We start from the raw sequence: 21,590 nt of genomic DNA on the forward strand, positions 1-21,590 counted from the left end.
TGAGTCAGAGCATATATCTGGATGTTTTTTATTTTTTTTAAATGTGAAGTTTAGTAACTAAATCCATCATTCTGCATGATTATTTTTTTACGTGTATTTTTTTATACATGTTTAAATCTTAGAATAAGACAAACATAAAAAAAATAGCTTTTAATCGTTGGAATGAGGATTGGAAGATGAGCGACAGTGGATGAGAGTCTTTTAAATTTTTTAAAGACACTAGCCTTAAACACTTGCAGGCAAATTTTTACTTGAATCAGATTCTTACTGGCCACGGAGTGTTTGGTACCTACCAGCAAAGACTCTTTTAAAAAATCAGCATCATTCAATACTGTGGAGCAACTATTGTTTACAGCATTAAAGATTTTCCAAGGTTCCGGGCACTTTGCTGTCCCCATATACACAACAATCAAGACGAACATACTGGCCTGCAGGAAAATTGCGATCAACATTTTTAAACAAACCCTTGAAGACATTTTAACCCCTGATTCGTTTACTCCGGTCATTACAACATCATAAAACATGTCATCTGATTTTCTACCGAATGACTTTTATTCCTTTACTACTATTTTAACCACTTGGGCTTTTACTCAACTGGATTCATAAGTCCTGAATATAGTAAGGGATGCTTTGGTAGCAGTTTTTTCACTAAGAAATTGTTAAATCTCACTCGAAATAAGGACGCTAATTAATTTTTTTTTAAATTTAGACATAATTCATTACATTACACATATATATTGGGAGAAAAATTGTAATCTTAGAAAGGACGCTAAAGCCCCCCCCGGGTTCTATTGTCCCTGACTTGCTTTATTTTAATGTTTGTTTTAACTTCGAAATTTTCCATGTGTTTTCATTTGAATTTGTCGTATGGGCCCTACCAGCCTAGGTCGCCGTAATCATTACCTTTCACATGTATTATTATTGTCTAGCGATTCTAAATGAACTGTTGATTCAATATTGGTGCTTTCATTGTCTATAATAATCATGCATTCGTTATTAATATTTATAATTTTTTCTAAGCTCCCTTCAGTGGCCGTATAACTAATCAAATTACGTGGCAAAACTGATTTAGAAAGTCCCAGATTCATATAACAACCAAGCATAGCTTTGTAAGGTGCACAGTAAGCGCACAGTAAGAAAAATGAAAAACAGACCACCCTAAATAACTTTCGATCTAGTGATTGGATCTTCATTTTCTAGGACTCAATCTTAAAGGTTCGAGGGAGTGATCTCAAATATGCTAATTAGTTAGTGCAGACGATATTTTAAGTTACGAAATAAGACACAAAAGCGCACTTTCTCTGAATGAGCATACATTTTTTTCCCAATGAACCCTGGAATAGTATTTTATGCTGTCAGAAACTGGTGCACAATTATGTGGAGAATTATTGATAAAATTACTATTTTAAATCATTTAAACGTAAAGTGCTCAAAACAAAAAATACAAACACCCTGAGTAATTTACGAACTGTCGATCGCTGATCGGAATTTTAAGCACTAGGACACAATCGCAAATTGTCCAAGCGCCAGACCTTATATATGTTTATAAAATAGTGCGAAATGTATTTTTAGTTTCGGAGTCAGACACAAATATCAGAAACGCTTAACCCCGTCCCGCCCCCTGTCAGGGGCATCCGGGGAGAATATGTACTTCCTTTTAATAAACATATCTTTTTCGTTTGTTGACTAGTTAAGATTTCTTGCACTCAAAATGAGATGGGGGTGGGTAGCCGCAATCTGGAAAATTTGCTCCCAGTAGTTAAGGCAAGAGAGAAAAGCGATCTAAATTTTGATTCCCTTAAGATTAATTTCCCTTTTTAATTTCACCGTTCACTTTATCTCGAGAATTTTTTAACAGAATCAAAAGATTGATTAAAAATTTGTTTATCTAAAAACAATTCAATGTAAAATATAAGTTTAAAAATTATTTTTTTAATTTAAATTATTTTATTTGATAATCGTCTAAAAAATTGAATTACACAATTTTTTTAGTACTTTAGAGTTTTTACTTTTGAATGACAAATTCACAAAATGTGAAAGAAATCAGTCAAATAGCTCTTGAGGAACCAAACTTTAAATCTAGACAACTTTTCTAAAAGTCGACCAGTAGACTGAAAGTTTCAACCAGAAATTGTAAGATAGGTAGGTAACTGAAAAAGGGTCCTTTAGGGTTAAAGGATTCTATTGTATATTGCGTAAAGTGCAGCGTATATTGCGTTATGCATACTATAATTTAAGCTAAACGCAATATCGATCGCTAATATTGATTACAATTAATTAATTTATTGCAAGTTATTAATCAATTGTAATCAATATTAGGTTTAAATCAATGTTATATAAATGTTGGTTATTATTCTTTTCAATCATTGATGAATATTTGTTGTAATTATGATTATCATCATTATAATCGTAAATTTCAATTGTTACATTCATAATTTAATAATTAAATTTAATTATGATTGCAGTGAAATCATTTAACTACAGATTAGTCCGTAAGAGAAAATAAATAATAAAATCAATAATCATAATCAGAAAGAAAAGTCAAAATGAAATTCAAATAAATAAATAAATATTACACAAATATACGAGTATAGCTTACAAAGATAAAAAAAACACTAACTCGAATGGAAAAAAAAATGTTTTTTTTCGTACGAAAAAAAACACAACCATTATGAAGCAATATCTACGAAAAGAAAGTTCTCCAGCGCTAAGCCTGATGACAATCCAATAAAAAATCAGCAAATGAATTCTGAAAAGTAAAAAGAAGACTTGAAAATAATGTAAGTTTAGTTGTTTTGCTCTGATTTCTTTAGGAGGAAAAAAAAACAACTTTTATTTCTGCCCCATATGTCGGAAGTTACAACTCTCGGGACTCGACGTTCGTTCTTTTATTATGCTTTCTCTTTTTCTTTGTTCTCTGAGACTTTCGGTGTAAGATAACACTCTTTTTCTCTGATTCTCTAGCTGAAATAAAAACCAAACGATTTTTCTCGTATTATGCGAAAGAGGTGGACAAGAAAAAGAAAGATACATTCTCAACATCTGTAGAGGGAGTTACTGTTCCGTCATAAAAACAAACTATAGAGCTTTAAATTTTGTTTTTTATTAACCTGGCGTTATTTATTTTTAAGAATTATTGCTGTGAACCGCATAAATTATTTTAATGAGAAGCCATTGTGAGTTATGATCCAAGAACAGAGAATGCGGCTGAACTATAAATTTACATTTTCACAAAAGAGATTTTCGTTTTAAGACACAGCTATGCATTTTTTATATGATTATAGTTAATTCACGAAGTTTTTGTTCGTGATCCTTTGTGTACTTATTTCAAAAACATAAAAACTGGTAACTTAATAAGTAATTTTTTAAAAATATTTTACGAGTTAACGAAGACATTCTTCTTTACTAAAATACATAAATCAGTAAATAATTTAACGTGAAATTATGCATTTGTAATATTTTTCAAAACTGAAATGGTAGTCGCTTTATATTAACGGTACTCAAACAGTGTTCCGCGGAACTTTAAGGTTTCATTGAAAGACCGTAGGAGTTCCGTAAGTTAGGAAATTTTTTTTTAAAAAAATACAGTTATAATTTTTGAAACCTGTAATAAGTTTGCATTTGACCAATAATCAATTATTTACTTACAAATTAGGATTTTTTATGAAATTAAGTAAAAGCCCAATAAGAAAAAAAAAAATTATAATATTTATTTACACTTTTTTTCCTATAACAATATATTGAATAAAATACTAAAAAAATATGTATTTGCAAATGATTGTATCTGTATTATTCATCTGCCTTTATAATAAAAAAAAATAACGGAATTCAAGAATTACTAATTATTTTTTCCCGATAACCATTCTCTCATTTTATAAAATTTCGTTTTCAAAACCCATAATTTGGCTTATTTTATTTAATTTTATTTATACGTAAGCCAAAAACTAATCAACTAAAACTAATAAAAACCTAATTTTAAGCCTGTTATTGATGGAACAATTAAAAAAAATGTCATTCTTCACATTATTAATTTGAAGAGGGGTTTTTCTCTTAGATAACATGTTTACTCCTGTTGATTAACTTTTATTTAGCAGTCAAACGAAATTCGATCGTTTAGGGTTCCGTAAAAAAATTGGAAACCGCTGCTTTCGACGCTACTAATTCAGTTTAAGTGCTAATTTCATTTCGTTTTTTTTTCTTAACGATATTTTTTGGCCCTACAAAGTATCGCATAATGCAAAGTCAGTGATGAAGGGTTGATAAAAACGGTTTGCACTCCGAGAATTTTATCCCATTTAAGACTCGTCTTTTCTTTTCCAAATAAAAAAGACGATTTGTCACTTTCATAGATCAAATAGTGTTAAAATAACAATATTTTGCCAACGTCAGAAGAAGAAAAAATTGGCTATTTGGGTGATAGTGAGAGGGGCAGAGACAAGTGTAACCCACCGATTTTTTTAAACGAGACTTATATGTACTTGTTAGATTGAAAGAGTTAAGCTGCTGTTTGCAAATCCTAAATCATTTAAACTTTTCGCTCGCTGTAGTGGGCGTATGAGGTTTTGCACCTTATCGTTTAAACAGCCAAGAATATTTTTAATATAATATCTAAAATTATTAAAATAAGGTGGTTACTAATTATTTGGGAAATAATATTTTCAAGTTATAGAGTGGTGACTTTTGATGTCTCCGTATAGGCGTCATTGGAGCTCAAAAAGTAAAATCGAAAGGGTTCTTCTAGATATAAATAAGTTAAAACTCTACCACTTTAATAAAAGAATTTCAGATAATAAGTATGTGATTGCTTTATGAAATATGTTTGCCATCTTATGTTAAATAAGTCACGATGCCATACCTGCCAACTCTTCCGGAAGATTTTATTTTCATATTTAAAGTAGTAGTAAGTATATACTATTTTTTCTTTTATAAACTTAATTTTTAGATGATTTTGATCACCACTATTCTTACAAAAATTAAGCACATATATTAATATGCGTTACTATCATAGTTNGCAAAATTAGTCAAGAAATTGCAAATTTTACTTTGTAGTAAATTACCATTTTTTAAAATTGTTTTGGCATGTCCGGAGCAGTTGGCATCTCTGAGTAAGCGTATGAGGTTTTACGCCCTATCGTTTGTACTGCTGGGGCTCCAAATTAAAAAATCATGCAATAAGATTTGAATTGTATTAAGCTTCATCCTTCTTTAGTAATGCTAGCTGGGCATCCCAGCCATCGTGACTTACTTAGCATAAGATGACAAAAAACTCGTTTGTACTGCTAAGAATATTTTTTATATAATATCTAAAATTATTAAAATAAGGGGTTACTAATTATTTGGGAAATAATATTTTTAAGTTTTAAAGTGGTGACTTTTGATGTCTCCATATAGGTGTCATTGGAGCTCAAAAAGTAAAATCGAAAGCATACCTGCCAACTCTTCCGAATTTTCCGGAAGATTTTATTTTCATATTTAACCCCTTGGGGACGGGTGATTCAGAAAAGCATTCGTACAAAATCGGAATCAAGTTGTAATTAAATAAAAAGCGGTAACTTAAATGTAGTCGTTTCTAATTTGACAGACTTACTTTGCTTTAGCTTCAATTATTGTTAGTTTAATCATATATATAATCAATGTTGGTTCAAAGTATAACTATATAGTTTTATTTTGAACAAAGTAATGGTGAATTAAATAAATCAAACAATTATAACTCCGCCCACAAATAAACTGCTAAGGAAATACTTTGATTACCAGTTTAATATTTTTACCATGATTGATACAGTTTTATGCTGTCACGTATTTGTGACAGTCGGCGCGAAAGGGTTAAAGTGGTAGTAATTATATACTATTTTTTCTTTTACAATCTTAATTTTTAAATGATATTGATCACCACTATTCTTACAAAAATTAAGCACATATATTAATATGCGTTACTGTCATGGTTGTCAACTTAAGTTTTCTCAAATACAACGTATTTGTTTGCTTAAAATTGAAGTTTTAATTCCATTTTAATACCACTGGGAAGAATAATAATGGAAGGGATTAAAAGTTGGCAGGTATGCGAAAGAGTTTCTGATAGATATAAATGAGTTAAAACGCTACCACTTGAATAAAAGAATTTCAGATAATAAGTACCTCATTGCTTTATGTAATTTTTGTCATCTTATGCTAAGTAAGTCACGATGGCTGGGATGCCCAGCTAGCATTACTAAAGAAGGATGAAGATTAATACAATTCAAATCTTATTGCATGATTTTTTTTTAATTTGGAGCCCGGCCCCCAAAGATGTCATCTCGGAGGTTCTAACTCCACTAATATTTCAAGTGGTAGAGAAATTAAGACTGAATTAGGTTTTATTTCGCCAGCTCATAAAAACTCCACAACACGATTATCAAGTCAGATATATTTGTTAATAGAGGTGACCAAATCCATAAAAAATAAAATTTATTAAAACAAAAATGCAAAGATAAGGCGTAGATATACTACCTCTTTAAATATTCAAGAGAATATAACTTTAAAACGCAAATCATACTTAAGAATAAATTAGAAATCTATATATATAAAAAAAAAAAATTTTGAATAATGATAGTTGTTATGAAACACCCAGCAAATTCAAGTAAAATTACAAGCAACCAGTTTCAAAATGCCTGATTAAATTACTTTCAGAGACTACAATAGTGAAGAATAACACTTGCACAGGACTGTCAACTTTCTACGCTTAGTTTTATGCAAGGTTGTCACTGGCGACTAAAACTACAAAAAGTGGTAACTAATAAATTTCAAAATTTTATTGAAAGAAATGAAACCTATCATCTTCTTACAGCAGTCTCTTATAGGATATTTTCTTTAATTTACAATTGAAAGGGAAGTCAACGACTGTAAGTCCACGTGGTAGTTGCGCTTGAATAATTAAAAAGATAATAAATAAATAAAAATGAATTGAGTTTCTACCACTATTTACGATTTCAGTCGCCTATGGCATCCCTGTTTATGGCAAAATTTCTTCTAGTTTATGTTTTGATGTATTGTTCTTTGTTTTGTAAATTTGATTTACAGTTATTTTACACACCACTGCATATAAATGATGTAAACGTTTGTAAGAAACGCGACTTAGTTTTAGCTCTCTTGGGGAAAGTCTTAAAATGTAGACAAAATTACCAAAAAATTTGAAAGCTTTAATTTTCAATCACTTACGACTCAATAAAATATTCAGCAGCGTAGTTGTTGGAGCTTTTCTGGACACTATAATTTACTTCATTTCGCAGTTTTACAAAAATTTAAATGCACCGAAAAACTATTTCATTTTCATTTGTGTTAAATATTTACTAAACCAAAGTTATGAAAGTGACACAACTTAAATTTTTTTTAAAAATTTGGCAATATCTTATGAGTATATCTAGAGGTTGCAGCATCCGTTAGAAAATTATAAGAAATATTGTTTTCGCCAGTTTGAAGGAAATGAGTTGTTATGATGCCAATTACTTCCGCTTTCTCGAAATCTGTATTAAGTTATCGATGAGGAACGCTAAAACTTGAGTAATTTAATTATTTTTATAATTTTAGCAAAGTTTTATTACGAAATATAAAGTATCCGATTCTTCCAGATTTTTAGGGAGATTTTATATTTATATTTAATGTGGAGACACAAGTCTTGCATTCATGCTTTATTCTTGCTGCTTTAATGAATTCAATTTATTATAATTTTAACAACCATTAATTTTAAATGGTTAAAAAGTACTTATTAGCAGGCCTGAAAGCCTATATATATCAAGACGAAAAAGAGTAAAAACTGGTACGAAAGGCATTTTATTCTAGCCTCTTTTTTTTTTTTTGAGAAACATTAAACTTCTGTAAGTACCAAGAATTGTTTTTTTACAATTATAGCATAGATATAAAACTGCATCTTTCTTGAGAAAACGTTTATATTGTTAAAAAAGCGAAAAGATTTACTCCTCCCAAAAATAAGGTAAAACTAAAATGTTTTTACTACCAGTTTTTCCTCTTTTCCGTCTCGCTTTCACCCATGCATATTATAGAATCGTTGTCTTATTGCGGTTTAAGTGATAGTGAAAATTGTCTTTTTCTCATCAACAACTATTTTACGATCATCAAAAAAAAAAAAAAATTACTTATTTGCAGATCGGTAAAGTAGGCAAATATGGAAAGAGTTGTAGAATTGGGGCGTCTCTTATGAGCATTTGAAATACGTAAAAGTATCGGTGGGAAAAATAATCTTTACATTAAATTTTCCAAACCAAGAATCGAGTATTAAAGAGCAAATTTTTTAACTACTATAAAAAAAATTATATCGCAAAGCTTTGCAAGTTGGCGCCTCTGCATATTAACCATGGCTACCAACTACTACACTTCCTGCAAAATATCTTATAGAGTGGTAGACAATTATCGACTAAAATTTTTGGAACTTAGAAAATTTTGCAAACGTTTTAAAGGCCTCAACACGAAAGAGCAGAAACCAAGTAGCGTTTAATATAAACTTTTAAATCGTTAACTCGTACTGTAATGCAGAGATGCCGACTGCTTCGGCTTCGACAAATTATTTTAAAAAACGGTATAGAACTACAAGATAAATCTCCACGACTGTCAACACGACTGTTCAACAACACGACTGTCACAAAGGAGCGTAGCTAATAGGCCTTTGAGATATCTAGTAGTAGTGTTAAGTAAAATTCCTATAAATCGAGTACGCAAGAGAGATTTCCGTATCGTGATCTGTGGCAGAATAAATGCCAAAAGTATTGGAAATTTCTGTGCAGTGGCCCGAGAAAAACTAAAAAAAAATACATTACTGAAAGGGTCCAACACAAAAGGTATAAGTCGAAGCCACCCAGAGCAAACACATCTACCTATATTTTTTTTTAAAAATTTGAAAGTTTAAAATCTATTTGGCGCCCTGGCTCCCATTGTATTTGGAGCGACAAACCCCGAATCAAAAATCATACATTAACTGGTTGACGCCCAGCGTCATATATATAGGACAGTTCCTTTTTTCAAAGACATTCATTGTGGTGGGAAACTTCTTTCAGTATTTTCATTTATCTGGGTGAATTAAAAGATTCTCAGATGCCACAATGATTTAGTTACTTCTGATTAGATATAGAATTATAAGGAGCAAGTACTTTTTGATCTATCAAAGACTTTTTGAATGAACTGTAGAAAACCCAATTAATNTTAACCGGTTAACGCCCAGCGTCATATATTCAGGACAGTTCCTTCTTTCAAAGACCTTAATTGTGGTGGGAAGCTTTTTTCAGCATTTTCATTTATCTGGGTGAATTAAAAAGATTCTCAGATACCACAATGATTTAGTTACTTCTGATTAGATCTAGAATTATAAGGAGCAAGTACTTTTTGAATGCTCTAACTGTAGAAAATCCAATTAATTTCGATAATCTATCATACCACTTTTTCCATAAAACCACTTTTTGTACCATTTCAATATATAAATCGGGACAAAACGGGTTAAAAGAGTCCCACTCGAAAATATTTGCTTAAATCAGTACCAAATTAATGTACAAAAAAAAAAATCTGTGCTCAAACTTTCTTAAGCTACTCCTCATTTTGCAATAACTCTTCCATTAGCAGGGCTGCAAACTTGCGACGCTTTTTGCAAAAAAAATTTCTAGTGGTAGCTATGTTTATGTTTTAATGTATTATTTTTCTTTTAAGAGGATAATTTTACTGTTGTCGATTGAATTAAAAAATTTTGAGCTGAATGTAGACACTAATTCTGGAAAGAGGGAGTTGAAATTTTTAATATGTTTTCAAAAACAGGGCTGAATATTTGTACGCATACAGAAAAAAGTGCGAAATGGTAAAAAAGCCATTTTATACTAGCTTATTACCGGGAAGAGTAAAAAGTGGTGTGTATCAAAAAGAAATATCTGCTTGCTCGAAGCCAAAGTTAGAACATAAATATGTTCTAACTTTAATTCAACGCTTTTACAAAGTATGAACCATTTTAAAATAAATTATTTTTGCTGATTGTTTTACAAGGTTTTGAATGTCTTTTTTTATTTATTTAATTACTTTTTCACGTTATTTAAAGTTTTTCTGCAGGAAAAAATTAAGAATTGAATTTTCCATTCTTAAAGTTTTTTAGAAAAGAAAATATTCTCTGACTTCAAGTAACTGAGATGAGAAGAAAAGTTTATTTTTGATTTCTATTTTAAGGAATGAAACTGAATTTCTCACGTGCTCCTTTTCGAATGTAAACAAACCGTATTCCGGTGTTTCTAAAAGTAACATCAACAGAACGTTGTATCTTCAATCTTTGGAAAAGAAGAAAAATGCTGGGGAAAAAAAAATATTTTTTCTCCCTTTAAGATTTCTTACCGATTAAGATACCGATTTAAATCTATGTTTCATAAAACGTTGCAGGAAAAGGATGACTTTACAATAAAAATAAACCACTCTCAGTTTTAAGATTTTAATTTTGAATAATTATCAGGTACAAAAGGTTAATCTCTAAAAAACAAGAAAAATATTCAAAATTATATGTTTTCTCTCCCTAAGATTTTTACCGATTTAAATATATGTTTCTTGAAATATTGCATAAAAATGATTACTTTATAATAAAGAGCTCAACTTTCAGTTTTAAGATTTTAATTTGGAATAATTATCAGATACAAAAGGTTAATCTCTAAAAAACAAGAAAAATATTCAAAATTATATGTTTTCTCTCCCTAAGAGTTTTACCGAATTAAATATATGTTTCTTAAAATATTGCATCAAAAAAGATTACTTTATAATAAAGAGCTCAACTTTCAGTTTTAAGATTTTAATTTGGAATAACTATCAGATACAAAAGGTTAATCTCTAAAAGACACGAAAAATATTCAAAATTATATGTTTTCTCTCCCTAAGATTTTTACCGAATTAAATATATGTTTCTTAAAATATTGCATCAAAAAGGATTACTTTGTAATAAAGAGCTCAACTTTCAGTTTTATGATTTTAATTTGGAATAATTAATTTAATTCAGAAACAAAAACTGAATCTCTGAAAAAGGAAAAAAAATAATTTAGAAAAATGATAGTTAACCATCCCTAGCGTCAGTAATAGCTTAGCAAGCCGCGTAGGCTTAAAGGCTAGAGTTCTCACCTCCCAATGAAATGGTCCAGGGAGGTTTTCGTTGTTTTTTTATCCGTGTTACGCAAACTCCCATGACCACAATCATTTCGTTAGGCACGAAATTGAGGAGCCATAATCTCCATGGTCATCACTGATTCGCATCGAGTGATTTTGATAAGTGATTCTGATCAGAGATACGAATATGTTTCTTAAAATATTCAGATCAGAGATTCGGTTCAAGTAATTAAAATCACTATTAAAATCAATCGATTCGAATTTGGATCGGCGATTCTAATCAAGTGATTCTATTCACTATTCAAACTTTTCATTCCCCCCTCCCATTCAAGTTGAAAATCTGATACAAATACTACAATCAAACCTTGCGAATCTCCAAATAAACAGCGAAAAATATCGTCGTATACCAACAGGCAAAGTGGTGAAGGTGAGACGGTAAAGCGGTAAAGCTGATGGTTAAACTACCTCAGTTATTGCTCATTTTTTTGGGGGGGGGGAATAAATCTTTTTTTTAAGCTATTCATTTACGCCTAGTTTGTAGCAGATATATCTTCTTCTTTTTTTGTTTGTTGAGCTGGGTACCTGGGTGGGTACCCTATCCCATTCATCATGTTTGTTAAAATAGTTATTTTAGGAATTTATGAGGTCAGCTGTCTATGTGGTGGCTGTTAGCAGATATCAAGCACCCTGCTTGAGTAAATAAAAATAATGGAAATTATAAGGATCAGCTTGCTCTAAACTATGTGTGGCTGAATGAAGTTTGATGGTCAACGTGGGTAAACGCTGATCAGGTTTTCAGTATTGTTGTTGAATTTGATGCTGTCTGTGAATAATTATTTATGTTGATAATTGTGATATGAATCGTCGGATGTGAAGTGATTGACTATTGGTCTGAATTTTATATCTTTTTTGTAGTTTTCAAAGAATATCTGATAGACGTTAGCTGCATTGCATTTTGTGGTTTTGTCATATAAATCAGCATTTAATTTATAAATATATATTCTGATAAGGTCGATATATATATATATATATATATTTAAAAAGAAGCTGAAATGAAATGTATTTCGTACCAGGTTTCGCTCTTATCCGCCTCGATATGTATAAGCTTTCAGCCCTGATCAAGCAAAGGAGGAACCAACTATCAGCTCCTGGTTAACGAACATTTTGAAAAATTCGATTATAGATGCTGTTAGATACAGATAATTTTAACTATTAGTCACAATTATCTGTTTTTTCTTTCTCTTCTGAATATGTTTTATGTTATAGTAAAATCTGTCTTTATATGAAACTTAGTTTTAGATTGAAAAGCTAGAGAAATGTGTTTCAACTATTTAGCAATGGTAAATAGTAATTGAGTACGCTTTTAAGGATTTTTTTGTTAGGAATGAAAAATTACTGAGGGTAGGGATGAATTACTGTTTTTAAAATTCGTCTAAAAGAAGCAGATTTAAGAGCAAAATTTTCTTCGATTAATTATTTAAAATTAAAATTACAATGTAGAAGAAATATAAACTATATGTTACTTTTTATCGCCCTACTAAGCGTATGTTCTTTTACAAATGTTTTAGTTAAGTTCACAATGAAATAAAAAATTAATAGAGGAAATTATATGTATCACATAATGAGTATTACTATTAAAATTAAATTGATTAAGTATTAATAATGAACTAAGGTGAGGAGTGATTGTCAAGATTATTTTAAAAGCTCAAAAATATTTATTTTCTTGAATTATTCATTTCGAGAAGTATTTATGGTTGAGTTGGTAAAATAATAATTACAAAATTGTAATCTCATCACCCCAATCTCTGTTTAATAGTACAGCATACAAAAACTTTAATACCTGTCAGGTAGACAACGTTTATTAAAATTGAACTAATTTATTATATATAATGTTTTTTAGTTAATTTAATCGAAGATGTTTTATTAATATATTTAATTTATTAAAGATCGATAAATTCATGAAATTTAACACATAAAATTGTTTCCCAATATAAAACTGCAGGTTTATGCGTAAAACAAATTAGAATATTTACAATATTTACTTTTGAAAACATGGTTCAATGTTAAACTAAATGAATTCAACTTTCAATCGAAATAAGAAAATTCAATCGAAAATATGACATATGCATTTGAAAACATGGTTCAATGTTAAATGAAATGAACTCAATTTTCAACCGAAATAAAAAAAGATCAATCGAAAATAGGAACTGAACATTTCAAAACATGGTTCAGTCTTAAACTAAATTAATTCAACTTTCAATCGAAATAAAAAATTCAATCGAAAATAAAATTTATACATTTGAAAACATGGTTCAATGTTAAATTTAATGAACTGAACTTTCAATCGAAATAAAAAAAATTCAATCGGAAGTAGGAAAACTTTGTTCCCCAGGGCAATTGACATTATGATAATTTTCTATATAATCTAAAAAAGACGTTTTAATATACTTTTATAGGTAAACAAACAGGTTTTACGGAGAGATTTATGTAAACAGTTCTATACTAGCTCTATGTCAACAATCTTTCTTTTAGCAAACAAATGTTTTGGATGATTTTACATGGCAAAACTGTATTCACGATTTAAAGGAACAAGCTTTGAAAAAGAAAATTACACTAAAAAGAAGTTATGTTCTTAGCCACACAAAGTTTAAATGAAAACAATGTTGAATAGCGAATTTATTAAAGAATAAGGAAATGAAGAAAGAGTTCAGAATAACAAAGCAAATCGACTAATGCAATAAATGAACAAAAGACATTAATTGTATTCGAAACAAAATCTCGTGAGTAAATCAACAAAGTGTCAACATACTCTACCACTAAAACATTCAGTTATGTTATTGACAGTTTGAATTTTAAATCTGAAAATTCTCATTTAAGTAAAATATCTTTATTGCAATATAAATTATGTTCATAATCACACAAATTCTTTTAAAAAAGACAATAAACATAGTGAATTTATTGAAGAATAAGGAAACGAATAAAGTATAACGAAACAAATCGACTTACACAATAAAAGAACAAAAGACATTGTATTAGAAACATGAAAAATCTCGAGAGCGAATCAACAAAGTGTCAACATACTCTACCACTAAAACATACAGTTATTTCATCGACAATTTGAATTTTAAATCTGACAATTCTCATTTAAGTAAACTATGTTTAATAATAATGCAAAACAAATTCTTTTTGTTCCTTACCACACAAAGTTTACAAAAAATGTAGAAAATATTTAATTTATTAAAGAATAATGAAACGAATACAAAATAAAGAACAAAAGACATTAATTGTTTTAGAAACAATAAAAATCTCGAGAGTTAATCAACAAAATATCAACATATTCTACCACTAAAACATTCAGTTTTTTATTATTTGACACTTTGAATTTTAAATCTGAAAATTCTCATTTAAATATAAATAAATATATCTTACCTGATGATATGAATGATAGGATAGGAAGGAAGACGAGAAGGATATCAGCTGCGCGGCCATACATGCAAAAGCTTGCCGCGATATTTTCTGAACAAAATCGTCAAATAGCAATTTTATCGCTATTAGAGACATAACCGCCGATGACTGCGACTGTAACTCCCGGCTGTTGTGCTCCCAACTATTCACACAGGTGGGAGACAGACACTCCTGTGTACTTCAAACAGGAGTTTCGGGATGAAACGTGCCTCCTCAACTTCTGTGGCGCCACATTCCGCGCCCTCTAACTTCTAAAGATTTATTTCTGCTACCTCCTTGGAAATCGTTTCAGTTTTTTTTTCTCACACAGAATAAATAATACAGAATAAAAATTAAAATTTTTATTTAGTAGCCAGTAAACTTTCACACGTTCACGCCGGGAAAAGTGGAAATATTGGTAGAAGAGCTATTTCAATATTAGATAATATTCAGGAGGAGTTAATCTATTCTCATACTTGCCAACTGTTCCGGATTTTCCCGAAGATTTTATTTTCATATTTAAAGTGGTAGTAAATATACACTATTTTTCTTTTATAAACTTAATTTTTAAATGATTTTGATCACCACTATTCTTACAAAAATTAAGCACATATATTAATATGCGTTACAATCATGGTTGTCATCATAAGTTTTCTCAAATACAACGTATTTGTTTGCTTAAAATTGAAGTTTTAATTCCATTTTAATACCACTGGGAAAAATGATAATGGAAGGAATTGAAAGTTGGCAGGTATGTATTCTCAACAATAACAATTCACTGTAAGGAAATTTATCACGGGCGAAGAAGCAATTCAATATAAAAGTTGCAATATTGTTAACGTGATATTATTGTTAACGTTTAACGGTGATATTGTTGCAATATCACCGTTAAAAGCAATTGGTAGTTATGGATTTTTATTATTCCCGGGGAAAAAACTAAAAAATGAAATTTATTGTTACCAGTTTTTACTCCGGTGCGCTGCCAAGATGAGACAATCTAGCGTGACCCACCGGTTGGTCACCCCGGAGTGAACGTGTTAATGTCTTAGTAGTCACTTTTTTCTCAAACCTTATGAATTGGTGACCGATATAGATAAGTCCTTTTTTATTAACACTAGAAAGACTAAAACTTGGTTTATACCTATATTGCCCAAAAGCAGTCAAAATGTCTGGATTGTAAAAAAATAAATAATGAGTAAAGAAATTTGTTTAAAATTAATTTTTAATATTTTTTACATTATTTGCAGTTGCGTAACAAGTTACTAGTAAATATTAACGATAAAAATGTTATATGTTGTACAAAATTCTAAGAAATTGTGTCATTATACACATCATTGTTTTTCTAATTGAAATTAAAAGCTGTCAAAATGACTTCTTTAGGCAATCTAGTGTTAAATTGCTACCTTTTGCCAAAAATTTTTGGATCAGATTAAAATATATATATATATATATATTTTAAAAATAATCATATAAGAAATATTGAACTGTTATGAAAGTTAATTTGGTTAAACATGCTGACTTTAAAAAACTTTATTTAAAGATATTTAGGGGACAAAATATGAACATTTAATGTATATGTTACAGTGAATGACCAAAATCAAGAGAATGTCGACCTTCACCGGTGAACGTCAACAATAACATAGTCGCTTTGGTGAATGTCCGAAATATTTGTTATATTCAATTTTATATTGATTTATTCGTTGACATTATTATATTTATTCGATATTTTAATATCCTTTGAAGATGGATTAGGAGAAACATCAGTGTTTGTAGTACCGGTTAAATGCATACTTGCAGTGGCACTTGACCTTCAAAAAACATTTCGTAGGGCATATCGGGCAAATGTGTGCCAGGCAGTGGCACTGAACCTGAAAAATACATCAGTGTGAGGTACACCGGGCAAATGTATACGGGGCAGTTACCCTTAACTAGACCTAGTATATATTTCGGACATTTGCCAAACATTCATTGTCAACATTCACCGGTAGAAGTCAACAACCACAAATTTCGGTAATTCACAGTAACATATACATTACAACTTTCAAATATGTGAATTGTTAAAAAACTCACTTTCGTGCATTCTAAAGAATCAAAATTTTGAATAGAGATATATGATAGATTCTAGATTATATTCGATAGGTATTATGTAGAATCTGTTCTTCAGAGTCCTTTTCTGTAATTTATTTTTATTTTTTAACCGTCGTTGTACAGCTGACCAAGTTTTATGAGGGAGTTTACGACTACTAATGGGCAACTCCGTAGCCTTGTAATTTCGAATCCAATCCAGAAGACAAGGGAATTCCTGGATCAAGTATCGGGATAAATTTGCCTTCTGGGAGGACTTTCTGATGAAACTAAGTGGCATTTGTGCTACATGGAGAGTAAAACCAAGAAAACTTCCCATGAATAGCCCGACGGCAAGGGAACTCTAACCTATGATCCGTCTAGCACTGATTCTATTTTACGACAGCAATGTGGTCGGTGTGATTCGGGTGCGGAATTCGTCTCAACCAGCCATAGCTGGGATTCGAACCCGATTCACCTTATTGGAAGGCGAAAGCTCTATCCCCTGAGCCAGTGTTTCCCAAAGTGTGGTACGCATACCCCCAGGGGTACGGGAACAGTTTAGTGAAGATACATGTTCTTAAGCGAAATATCTTGCAACTAACGAAAATTTCAAAAACTTTTATTTAAAAACAAAGCTAGCGATGAAATTTTCAGATTATACATTTTTCTATTGGCTATTTTCTGCAGAGTTAGCAGTTAATAATTAGTGCTGTCAACAGCCAGTTGCGATTTTTAGCTTTTGTGCAATTTTTTTTACAGTAAAATGTACATTCATTTTTTTATTAGTGGTACACAGCGTTACGAAGAATTTAGAAAGGGTACACATAAGTCATAAGTAAGTAAAAAGTAATTTATCTGACACCTGTTTCTTATTGCATTACATTTTGATTCACTAATATGTCAGACAATTAGTTTTTCAATCCTGGCAAGTTCTTTTTAGTTACTTATGGTAATAAATTACTTAAAGTTAAAACGTTTTGTTTTCATTTATAATAATAAATTTTCGAAATATTCGGTCTTATATGCGTTTTTTAAGAATATCAATGTTTTTTTTTCTTTAAAATCCTTGTGTTAAATTGCTTACATAATTAATTAGCTTCTTCTGTTGAAAAGTTAATGGGAGTGTGTTTGCAAAATTCAAACATTGAATCGTTTAATATGATTTTATTTAAGTATAAAAGTGTAAAAAAGTAGTTTAAATTTTCTTGCTGGTTCATTTTGAAAAATCGCTACTCAAAGTAAATAGGAAAAATGGTAACAAAAATTAAGATCTAATGCTATTCGAAATCTCTTAAGAATTTGCCGAAAAAAACTGAAAGGAATAAGTTGTCCAAAACCAGGATCAATTTTAGATAAGCTAAATCTAATTTAATTTTAATACAGATTATATTCCATTTGCTTGCTTTATTTTTATTACTATTAAGGAACCAAAAATGTGTATAAACTGTTTCTATCTAGAAATGAATAATATTTTTATTTTAAATAACAATAATAATAGATTTTGTAATGAATTTATACAAGTATCAAATTGTGTATGTAAATTGATGTATGCAAACAAGCTGTTTTTTACGGATTTTCCTATTTGAGTTCATCGTCGTTTGCAACTGCAAGTTACCAAATCTCGCATCTCTTCCGCATTGGGGAAAAGAATTTGCTCCTAAATGGTGGGCGAATCGGCCTCTCCTATTCAGGGACTCTACCGTGAGCTATCTGCGACGATCTGGGTAACATTCCTAAGGATGTTCCGAAGACATGTGATCACAATTACGATCCTCACAGAGAGGATTCCTTGTTACCGCATAATCTCAATCTCTTCGAATTGTCTGTTCAAAGCGATCACCCACCCACACACTGGTGCCAGATGCGATATTACTTTGATGTTCTACTGAGAACTTAGGCTATGCAATTTATGTTCCGTGAAACCGAAATGAACTTCTTCTTTAATTTACTAAGCTGGGCCCTTATCCTATCCATCATGTTAATTTAAATAGTTTTAATGTAACTTTATGAGGCAACAAAAGTATGATGCAGATAGTGTGATGGCTGTTGAAATCGAAATGTAACAATATGCTTTATGTACATGTATAATTATTTATTTTTTTAATTTAAAGCGGTGGTTAAAATCCACGGAATTTTAAGAGAGGAAAACTGTTGCAAGTTTAATTGAGTATATTATTGTCAAAATCAAGCGCGACTCACCAGGTCAAAAATCAAGCGCGCCGACTGTCACAAATACGTGACAGCATAAAACCGTATCAATCAGGGTAAAAAGATAAAACTGGTAATCAAAGTATTTCTTTAACAGTTTATTTGTGGGCGGAGTTATAATTGTTTGATTTAGATTCACCAATTCTTTGTTCACCAATACTTTGTTCAAAATAAAACTATTTATTTATACTTTGAATTAACAATGATCATATATATGATTAAACTAACAATAATTAAAGTAAAAGCAAAAGCTTTTAAAGTAAAAGCTTTTTTGAAGTAAAAGCAAAGTAAGACTGTCAAATTAGCAACGACTACATTTAAGTTACCGTTTTTTTTATTTAATTACAGCTTGATTCTGATTTTGTACAAATGCTTTTCTGAATCACCCGTCCCCAAGGGGTTAAATAATTAGACAAAAGTTTTAATAACATTTGTACTCCAATGTCACCACTGAGCGCATTGAATCACTACTCAAAAACTTAAAATTTTTATATCTTAATAATTAGCTACCACATTACTTTAAGAAATGTGTGAACTGTAAGGGCCACCATCCTGGCTGCAGTGAACGACCAAAGAAATCAACAGGAAAAAGAACGAAGAGCATCACGAACAAAGCTACTAGACTTCTCCGCATCTCTAAAGAGATGCAAGAGCTCCTTCAAAACGCCGAACTAGTGACGATGCTGCAATCACTCCTCTCCGGAGTCTAATCCAACATCCAGGACTAAGCCTTTTCCACTCGCCGATCACAGCTTGCTTCAAATTTTACTTAATGGGGTCTCCCCATCTGAATGATGATCATCTAACCACAATTCATGATCTACTCCAATGATGACCTGAATTCTTTTTTGAAATTACTTCATGAACTCTAACATATGACTTCCTAGCATATGCCATTCTAGTGTAGACGAATCGGACAGTGGTACTTCGTGCCAAACACGGAGATAACCCCAATATCCAGCATTACTTTAAGAAAGTTGGAAATTTTATAAAAATATTGTAATTAGTTAAAATGATTTCTCATCTTCTTCCAATTTAATAGCTAAAAAATTTAACAGTCTGGAAGAATTTCAAATTTTCTTACCGACAGGTATACCGTCAACCATTTAATATTGTAGTAATTGATAATATTAATTAGCAATGCGTGATTATTTTAGCAATTGTTAGCAATGACATATTTCAGCCAAAGATGCCAACTCACTCTGCTTTGTAAAAAAATATTTTCGAGTGGTAACGAAATTTATTTTTAGCTGAGTATTTTTCTTTTAAGTAAGTTTTCCATAACTGCACATCACAAAAATTCGAAGTATCATACGAAATGCAACTTATATACTCGTGGTAGTAATTTTTTAAAGTAGGAGTAATTATCCTTATTCTTCAAGTTTTACTATTTAATATGGTACCAATTTATTAAAACTTTTGAAGAAAGCTGAGCAGTTGGCATGCCTTGTTTTAGCATATGATTAATTAGCAATGTATGATAATTATATGAATAATTAAACTATTAGAATGATTTGAGAATGTGGAAGTGCCTTGTCGCTTATATGACTACATTAGTCCATTAACCCGTTTTGTCCCGAATTTATATATGGAAATGATACAAAAAGTGGTTTTATGGAAAAAGTGGTTTAATATATTATCGAAATTAATTGGTTTTTTCCACTCTTATGGCATTCAAAAAGTCATTGATAGATCAAAAAGTATTTGTTCCTTATAATTCTAGATCTAATCAGAAATAACTAAATCATTGTGGTATCTGAGAATCTTTTATTTCACCCAGATAAATGAAAATGCTGAAAAAAGCTTCCCACCACAATGAATGTCTTTGAAAAAAGGAACTGTCCTAAATATATGACGTTAACCGGTTAAGGTAAAGATTATTAAAATAAATTACTCTAAAAAATTCCTATATCGCTACCATTACAAAGGAATCTTAATAACAAATAGTAAAACATTCATTCAAGAATTGGAATTAAAAAAAAGCTTTTAAAATGAAATTTTTAGTCAGGCCGGACATTGACTAGTGCGGCCTTACACAAGACAGCAGAGGCTAAGTGAAGCGACATATTTTAGCTCTTTGTTTTTAAAATAATAGTGACTGCTAAAAAATTGCCGAGCGTTTAGTATCAAACGTTGATTTTAATGAAATGTTTTATTACCACAAAGAACTACTCACGTAATTTTACGAACGACAACTTTTAACCCTTACCCAAATACGTGCCAGCATAAAACCGTATCAACCAGGGTAAAAAGATAAAACTGGTAATCAAAGTAATTCTTTAGCAGTTTATTTGTGGGCGGAGTTATAATTGTTTGATTTATTTAATTCACCATTACTCTGTTCAAAATAAAACTATTTAGTTATACTTCGAATTAACATTGATTATATGCATGATTAAACTAACAATAATTAAAGTAAAAGCAAAGTAAGTCTGTCAAATTAGAAACGACTACATTTAAGTTACCGTTTTTTAGTTAATTACGTCCTGATCCTGATTTTGTACGAATGCAATTCTGAATCACCCGTCCCCAAGGGGTTAATTTTATCTGTGCACTTCCCAAAGACTCATATTATTATAAACCACAGGTCTCTTGATTGAATGAAGATCGTTAAGAGAGTGCAGTCAGTCCACTTTTGGTTTTATCTCATCAATCAACGAACCATTTGTTAGTCTCATCACTTCTTTCTTCCATAGATGATAGATGGAGCATGTTGCGGGACTTCTTATTTAGGAGGCTAATCTCCTGACGGGGAGACTTAATCC

General features: G+C 30.5%; 1 protein-coding gene and 1 long non-coding RNA gene across 3 annotated transcripts in view; one reads left to right on the forward strand and one right to left on the reverse strand.

Moving 5' to 3' along the window:
• The window catches only part of LOC107453171 (neurotrimin-like), a 159,624-nt gene extending 144,876 nt beyond the window's left edge, over window positions 1-14,748 (reverse strand). For both annotated transcript variants that reach the window (XM_071185474.1, XM_071185475.1), the window contains exon 1: window positions 14,536-14,748. In XM_071185474.1, coding sequence (XP_071041575.1) covers window positions 14,536-14,599 — 64 coding nt within the window. In that variant the 5' untranslated portion in view covers window positions 14,600-14,748. The remainder of the gene's footprint in view (window positions 1-14,535) is intronic.
• Window positions 1-21,590, forward strand: part of LOC139426463 (uncharacterized) — a 156,578-nt gene that overhangs the window by 2,893 nt on the left and 132,095 nt on the right. The window lies entirely within an intron of this gene.

The sequence above is a fragment of the Parasteatoda tepidariorum genome, chromosome 9 (genome assembly GCF_043381705.1).
Source record: "Parasteatoda tepidariorum isolate YZ-2023 chromosome 9, CAS_Ptep_4.0, whole genome shotgun sequence".
Lineage (NCBI taxonomy): Eukaryota > Metazoa > Arthropoda > Arachnida > Araneae > Theridiidae > Parasteatoda > Parasteatoda tepidariorum.